This window comes from Morone saxatilis, unplaced genomic scaffold, assembly GCF_004916995.1.
Source record: "Morone saxatilis isolate NCDOM2014 unplaced genomic scaffold, NCSU_SB_2.0 Contig7, whole genome shotgun sequence".
NCBI lineage: Eukaryota > Metazoa > Chordata > Actinopteri > Moronidae > Morone > Morone saxatilis.
In genome coordinates, this window is record NW_023340246.1 from 19,138,068 (window position 1) to 19,146,241 (window position 8,174).

Genomic DNA, 8,174 nt, shown 5'->3' on the forward strand with positions numbered 1-8,174 from the left:
AGCCAAGCCTTCCCCACACCTCTCTCCTGCAGCTGAGCGCAAACCACGCCCACCCCCACAACTAAGTTTGGGTGTGACAGTGTCACATGACAGGAGGCAAAGGACATCCCTTTGGATACATTTTTATTTATATATATGGCTCTTGGCCACCCCATCTCTGCGTGCAGCAGAGAAATGCCTATTAAAAAGTAACAAAAGTTTAGATGATGTGGTGATTTAATTAGTTTTAACTTCAGCAGTAATGTCTGAAGTGGGCAGGATCAAAGTTGTGTGGGCTCTTTCACCCACTCTCATCATACAGGACAGATGTCAAGAGAGGATACACTGTCCCCCCCTGTTAACAACAAAAAATGAAAAGCTTTTCTTATGGATTATATTATTGCTGTAGAACTACTTATACTACTAAATAATTTCATAAATAAAAAGCAAAAAGTACATTGATGAAGTTGATAATATTAACTGTTACTTATTAAAAATATTTTTTGGTGGTTGGTGTATATATACTGTATATATATATATATATATATATACCGATGTGGCAAGGACTCTGATAGATGAGCTATCAGGCCACCCAAATATATTTTATACATATTTGTTTAAATGTTTGAACACGCCTCGTCGGGTCCCATCAACCTTGGTTTGAGAATCCACTCTCTAACTCCTGTCTGCCTGGGAGCGGAAGCTGGTGAAGGAGATGAGGTATATCATCTAATGTGCCTATGATTTAAAAGTAAATCTTGTCCAATGTGAACTGAGTTTCCTGCCCTTCTGCCTTTTCTGCCAGTTCTGTGTGTATTTTGGCAAAGAGTGGCTGTATTTGGTTGCCAGAGAGGGCAAAAGGACAGGTGAGTGAGCAGAAAGGGCATTTAGTGTGGAAACGTTTCCTTACAACTAGTAAAAGATTATGTGACAAAGTAAATCAATGTCAGTAAGATTTTTTTTAAATAATGTCCTTGTATTATATATTATATTTGCAAACCAGTTTAAAATCAATGCGAGTAAATCACTGCTGTTAGGGCCATATTATTTTTAATTTCATAATTGAAACATCAGTTAACACCAGGTTTTGCTTACTCATTGTTTATGTTTTATTTGGATCAGAAAGAGAGTACAGAGGTTAAGGGGTTGACTGAGGTAAAGTTTTACCTGGAAAGTAAAGGTAGTAAAGTAATAAAAAAGATAGTTAAGCTTTGAAACTTCAAGTTTGAGGGCAGTTTGCAATTCATTCCATTTAAAAGTTACAATGGACCTGAAACTACTTAAATTAAAGTCAGCACATACATTTGGGATATCTAAAGTTAAGAATTATGCACTGTAAATGGTAAATGGTAAATGGGCCTGTACTTGTATAGCGCCTTTCTAGTCTTCCAACCACTCAAAGCGCTTTTTATACTATGTGCCACATTCACCCTTTCACACACATCCACTCAGTGATGGCAAAGGCCTGTAACACTGTAACTTTTAACTTCCTTATTATTTTTTCTTGTAGGTAAAGAAATCACTTTATAATACAAAGAGCAATGAGATGAGTATGACATTTTGAATTGATAAAGCTTTAACTGGTGATGTAATGATGGTGCAACCTGATGATACAGATTTATACATATACATAATATACATAATATATTTGTAAGTGCAGACATAATAACTAGCTGAAGAATATTTATCTAGTTTTGAAAATACAGACAGCATTTATTTCTGAAAGCCTGGTTTGATTTTTTTTTTTTTTTTGGTCAAATGTTCAATATGAATCTTGAATTTCAGTCACCTATCAAGCCAAAGTGAAAATGTAATTTATTACATCATTGATATTGAACATATTCAGTGCCGTTGCACTACATGCAATAACACTATATTAAGTATAATCTATTCTTGAATGAATTGCTGGGTTGAGTTGAAGTCAGGACAGTGGGCAAGGTAGCTTTTTCAAGCCCTACTGCTCACATACAGGAAACAGCACACAGTTCATGATGTGAAGGGTTGAGGGTGAAGCCCACACGTGGAGTCAGATCCAGTTCATCCTCTGAAACTCCCGGTGCAGGGGAGAAACGAAAGTGTTGCAGGAGGGTGGGGAAGAAGATAAAGAGCTCCATTTTAGCTAGACTCTCTCCAAGACAAGCCCTGCGACCTGTTAGAGACAACAAAGGAAAACGTTTATATCATCTGCAAATAAGCAAACATTAAGAAATGATGGCTAAATTCACCAACCTGCAGAAAAAGGCATGAAGGCATCTCGCTTGACAAACTTCCCATCTTTGTCCAGAAAGTGAGCAGGATAAAAACTGTATGGCTTCTCCCACTCACTCTCATCATACAGAACAGATGTTAAGAGAGGATACACTGTGGTCCCCTGTAGACAGGATGAAAAAAAAGGTTTGTATATTATAAGCAATAGTATTTTCAAACTTAAAAACATAAAAAATATTTAATGGAGCACAGGAATGGATTGCTACCTTCTGAATTAATGCCACATTTTGTATCCTGAACATGCAGATGTGTATGGAGGACCAAACAGGAAGATTCTTGCTCAAAATCACATAATGACTGTCAGTGGGACCTACTCGGCTCTTACTGCCAGAGATGGACACTGTTTTCTGGTGGGAAGTGAGCTGAAGAGTAGTAGGGAGAACTGCCTGGGACACTACCTACTAACATACTACTGCTGTATGTTCTTATAATATTGTTTGAAGTGTGGGACCTTTCTCTTTTATTTTGAAAGCCTGGCAGTGAAGGATATTTTTTGTTGTCAGACTGAATTATGACAAATAGAAATATGGATCATATACTGGTATGTGTTATAAAATTGACCTGTCAGGTTTCTTTAAATGTGTTGAATCAACCTATCAACCAAGCAACAAATGATACACATTTGTCATCAAATTAAAGAGGAAGTTGAATTAAACAACTTGTGATTGTCAGTTTCTTTGTTTTTGAGCTGTTTGTTTGGATTAAGAAATGTAATTTTAACTTAAAAGAGGGTTCTCAGTGAAATAATATTAGCCAGTAGAGGTCTAATGTTCACTCCCTCTAATCAATATGAATTTGAATTAAGAAGACTTTTAGAATCCATATCCATAAATATGGATTCTAAATTATTAAAAACATTAACATAAAGATCAAGAAAAATCAATTAGTAATTTTCACAAATTCTGTGTTTTATTCATGCTTACCTTTTTAATGAAGTGACCCTGGAAAGTGATGTCTCGGCTTGTTCTGTGAGGAAGCGACATGGGGACGATATTGGCTAGTCTCTGTGTCTCATGGATGACAGCGTCAGTGAAGGGCAGGTTCTTCCTGTCCTCAAGCTGAACCTGTCGACTTCCTATCACCCTGCTCAGCTCCTCCTGGACCTGGTCTGGGAGTAGAAAAGTTTTTTTCTTTTCATGAAGATGATTTTTGTTTTTGAGAAGCACGTATTGTTGCGATTGTGAGTGTCTTTAGCTTCTTACCCTGTGTTTTTGGATACTTGGCCATAAGCAGAAGTCCCCATCTCAGTGTAGTTGCTGTTGTATCAGTGCCGGCAGCAAAGAGATTAAGAACTGTAGCCAACAGGTTTTCACTGTGGAAGTGACTGTTGGTCCCAGATTCCTGCAGGTAAAGATAAATCATTGCAGTTACTTAAACAAGTCTGATCCAGAACTTATATGTATATATAACACAATGGAACCCTGTCCAGTAAGCTCTCATCTTTCAATGGATCCCCTCTGGGCTGTGTACTTTCACCACTTATTAATTTTGAGTGCCAGAGCATTCATGTATCAATATGTATGCAGATGACTGTAATTATGCAGGGTGGACACCAATCCTTAGTGAATTTGAAAGTCAGAAGAGATTGACACCAAGGAGGACAACTTTGGAGACATTGGAAGTGGACAAACACACTGTTTTGTATAATTTTTAAAGGACCAGTGTGTAGGAATTAGTGGCATCTAGCAGGGAAGTTGCAGATTGCAACTAAGTGGACTTAAGTCAAAAGGCCCTATATACACTCAGTGTTTGGTTGTCCATTCTGGGGTACTGTAGAAACATAGCGGTTCAACATGGTGGACTCCATGGAAGGCTCCCCAGATACAGCACAAACAGATACAGGTTGACAGATTGTTTCATCAAGTTTTCTTTTTTTTAAGAAAAGCAAATTGCATGGACATTAAAGGTTGATTGTACACAGAGTAGAAAACATTTTTTTTAGGTATTAGTGGTGTTGACGGAGTGGGTTGCACTTAATTTCTTGTCTTATGACTGGGAGTGGTTTAGACATCAGCTAGTTGGCATCACTGGGTGACGGAATGAGCGGACCGGGTCCCTCACTGGCTTCCCACCAGGCCCTCAGCGATAGTGCTCGGATGTGAGGCAATTTTAACATTTTGTCCTGTGATGAATTCGGGTCCAAAAAGTCATTTTTCCCCATTGGCAAGGACTAAATTGATGATGATTAGAAAAGGAAAAGCTCCACAAACACAATCCAATGCTGTTCTTTGTGTTTCACAATTTAAACCATTATATCCAGTAAAAATGTAAGACTTGAAGAGCCTTATCAGTATATTATCATGTCATTATGTGACAAGGAGCCAGCTAGGATGAATAGGGGGGCATCCTGTAAGACTGTACATAGTTCTCCCAACATTCCCATGCAGTGCACAGACACAGTCTGCTGTGTCAATTGGAAGGATGTGGGACCTTATTTATAAGCTGATGGATTACTCAATTTGAAGTTGCATCACATCTTATTCAACCGTGGGAATCAAAAGTGGGACTTTAAAGTTAGGTTAAACATAATTTGTTAAATCTTATTTCCTTTTAGATCATAAATGAGCATTATAGCTGTTTTGATAGGTGATGATAAGCTTTCCAACCTCCAGATTTTGCTTTCGGACCAGAAAGGCATCCACAAACCCTCTGCACATCTGTGGATTGAGGGTTTCCTTCAAACGACTGAACAGTCGCAAGTTCTGTTGCCTGTTGGCCATAGTCAACTTCTGGATTTCCTTCCTGTTATGAAACCATTTACCAATCCATGGAAACAGGTTGTAGATCTGTTAAATACAATTAATTAAAAGTATGTAAAGTAACAATTATTTTATTCAGAGGGCAAATGGCATTATGTATATTAAAATCACAATGCTGAAAGTCTGTGCTTAACATATGAAATGATACCTGAATTGACGGGGAGCCCACAAGTTGAATATTTCTGTTTGTTCGATCCACCAGTGATGTAAACTCTGGGTCATCATATTCAAATCTGCTGCCATATACAATGGAGCAGATAATATTAGAGACTGCATAGTTAATTGGTTGGGTTGTATCAAAAGCTTTTCCTGCAACATGGGAAAAAATCACAAGGATTAACAATCGTTTTTTAAAGCCCAAAATGTTGCCAATCATGCTTGTTTGTTATAATAAGACACTTACCTTTAAATTTCTTAAACACTTCAATGAGGTAGTCACATTCCTCTGCGATTTTGTCCTCACATGCCCTCTTGCCCATCCCAAAATCTCTCAGGTTTGTCAAGGCGAAGCGCCTCATGTCTTTCCAGGAATCACCATTTGACCATAAAACCCCTGAGATTTGAATATTTCAACAAATATGCTATTAAGGACTAAGGTTGTAAACATGAAAGGGATATTGATTTAAAAAAGCTTAGTTTTTTTGTCTTTCCTTACCATGTCCTTGGTTAAATTCTTCCACAATATACACTTGGTCTCTGTCTCCAAACTCTTCAGCATGACTGACAAGTGCTTCCTTCACAGTCTTGTATCCAGCCAGGACCACCACTTTCTTGGTTCCAAAATAGACGGTGAACACTGAACCATATTTCTTGGAAAGCTATGAACAGGGACATAATGCATGTAATGGCATTTTATCATATAATACACACTCATAAGCAGAAACAACAAGAAACTACAAGAAACTCACCTCCAGTAATGTCTTATAGGGTCTCTTGAGGTCAAGCTGCAGCAGGTTGCCGAGTAAGGGAAGTGGTTTTGGTCCTGGAGGATCCTTCCCCTTTTCCTGGGAGCTAAAGCTGGAAGAGATGAAGTAGACAAGCAGCAGGACCACCAGAGCCCCCAGCAGGGGGCCAGAACTGGAGGATTGGAGAAAAAGATCAAATATCCCCATGATCTAAAAAAAAAAGCCTCCTGATGTTTCTGAAGTGTACTGAAAAAAAAAATTTCCTACAGGAGCCTTTAGGTCGGTGAATGCTTTCCTAAAGAGGGTGTGTCCAATGGGAGGGACAAAGTGTAAAAAACTTCAACCAACAACTGCTAGTAAAGAAAATGTGTCCTTGCCAGTGTACTGACAAAATAAGTCTCCTGTCCTGCTGCCTTTGGCTCTGTGAGTGTTTTGATAAGGCTTTGAGATGCCTTTTGTAGCTGCCAGTGAGGGAAACAGGGTAGGGCTGATGTATGGAAAAGTTCCCCCACAAAAAGTAGTAAACCACTGTCCTTATCAGCAACTCTCAGAACAGTGCTCTGTTAGTGTTTAGTCAGATAGGTTCGCATTTTTATTATCTTAAATGCCATATCTTAATGTTGACATGTGATCTGAAAGGGAGAGTAGTTCAGTCTGTACAGGGGTTGAAGGAAAAATTAGGTAAAGTTTTACCTTGAGAGTAAACTCTGACCCAGTTATTTTAGCTGATGCAAACCTTCCATAGCTACGCACTTGAGAAAGGTAACGTTTTCTACTTCAGCCTTTACAAGCTGCTGCAAACGTGTCAGCTATGATCAAAATTTAAAAAGTTTAGACCCATTTCTCGACTTGTTTATTATTCCAGATCAAACAATACATTAGATGACATGGGCATAATAAATCCCTGGAGTGTGGATGTAGTTTGACTGCTAAAAAGCACACCTGTAAGAAATTACTGTCACAACTGTCCTCAGTAAAGGGAAAAAGCATTTGTTTTTATGCTTTTCAACCATTAGTATATTATGTTTTGGTAGCGCAGGATGTAAATTTTGTCAACCGTTCTCTGGCTACCAAGACTGTACCCCATAGCTACCTAGTAAAAATACTTACTGCATAACAGTTGCGCCTGACAGCCAACCAATAATGTCATGTTATTTTACATTAGCTGGCTTTCTTATGTTATATACAGGCCTAATGCAGAAGATAAGAGTATTTATCTAGGGTGTGAGATATGACAAGAAGTGGGCCAGTATTTACCTGTAAACAAAAGTTCCAATTCCAATATTTTATTCTCAACATTGTGACATTTACAGGATCACCAGGGCATGTTTAAAGTAGTGTGTGGTTTCTATTCTGAGTAACTATATCTACTAGATGGAAATTAAATTGACACCCAGATTTGGAGTACACACAGGTTAAATGAACACATTATGTTTTACCCTAATAACAAAGGTTTTCATAACTTGATATTGATATGAACTTCTAAACTGTTGTGATAGAAAGCAAAGCAGGCAACATTACAAACCTGTGGGGCAGAGGTTAAGCCAGAGTGATTTCAGTTACATTGATAAGAAAACAATGGCAAGATCAGTTGATCTTCTCACCCTTGAAATGTCTCAGGTTGATTCTGGGTTCTTCAACTTTCTATATGGAATTTGCTTGTTTTCTGTGTGTCTGTAGACTCCTCATGGTGCCTCAACCCATGCCACCTTCACAGATGGCTACTGAGTATAAAAGTTTACCCAGTTCAAACTTGCTATTAACTTGCATCTTGGGTGATCGGATGGGTGTAAACAACCACCAAGACCAAACACTCAAACCACTTACCGAGGTGGTTACTTGACCACATATATGTGAATGAATGAATGCATCCTGGGCAACATTGAAGAACTGTCTGCTCAAATAAAATCCCACAGCGCACCCCGGAGCATCTCTGCTGCAGGGCAGCTGATAGTGGAAACACATTCTAATGCTAGGTATGAACTGATGTACCTGGAGCTGTGTCCTTGTGATCTGATCACCAAAAACGCATTTTAATATCAGGTATATACAGGAAATTAGTCTAACCCCCCATTGCATCATATTTTAAATTGAACCTACTTTTTTTTAGTATTGAGTTTAATAGTAGTTTGCAAATTTAATATTTTAACTTATTATTGTTTTTTCATAATCTGATCTCCCTTTTGACTCTCAAAAGTAAAGAAGATGCAATATCCTCTGCCTCTATGGACCAGGCTCCTCTACACACACACGCATACACACA

The 8,174-nt window shown here is 38.3% G+C and overlaps 2 protein-coding genes across 2 annotated transcripts in view; one reads left to right on the forward strand and one right to left on the reverse strand.

The window, feature by feature from the left end:
* Positions 1–1,715: 1,715 nt before the first annotated feature.
* Positions 1,716–6,453, reverse strand: LOC118340607 (cytochrome P450 2K1-like). The gene is made up of 9 exons (XM_035678673.1): positions 5,915–6,453; positions 5,662–5,824; positions 5,410–5,559; positions 5,155–5,315; positions 4,854–5,033; positions 3,450–3,588; positions 3,171–3,355; positions 2,209–2,350; positions 1,716–2,128 (listed from the first exon to the last, which is right to left on the reverse strand). Exons 1-9 carry the CDS (start codon positions 6,116–6,118, stop codon positions 1,941–1,943), a joined length of 1,512 nt encoding a protein of 503 aa, XP_035534566.1. The 5' UTR covers positions 6,119–6,453; the 3' UTR covers positions 1,716–1,940.
* Positions 6,454–7,768: 1,315 nt separating this feature from the next.
* Positions 7,769–8,174, forward strand: part of LOC118341011 — a 5,087-nt gene continuing 4,681 nt past the window's right edge. Inside the window, exon 1 of the mRNA XM_035679177.1 lies at positions 7,769–7,919. Within this exon, the coding sequence (XP_035535070.1) occupies positions 7,769–7,919 (151 nt within the window). The remainder of the gene's footprint in view (positions 7,920–8,174) is intronic.

What these genes read in the sequence shown, in the direction of transcription:
- LOC118340607 (XM_035678673.1), bottom strand. Translation starts at nt 6,118, where the DNA reads ATGGGGATATTTGATCTTTTTCTCCAATCCTCCAGTTCTGGCCCCCTG. An exon ending in TGGGCTCCCCGTCAATTCAG is followed by an intron (nt 5,034 to 5,154) that starts GTATCATTTCAT and finishes TGTATTTAACAG; the next exon opens with ATCTACAACCTGTTTCCATG. An exon ending in CTTCATGCCTTTTTCTGCAG is followed by an intron (nt 2,129 to 2,208) that starts GTTGGTGAATTT and finishes TGTCTCTAACAG; the next exon opens with GTCGCAGGGCTTGTCTTGGA.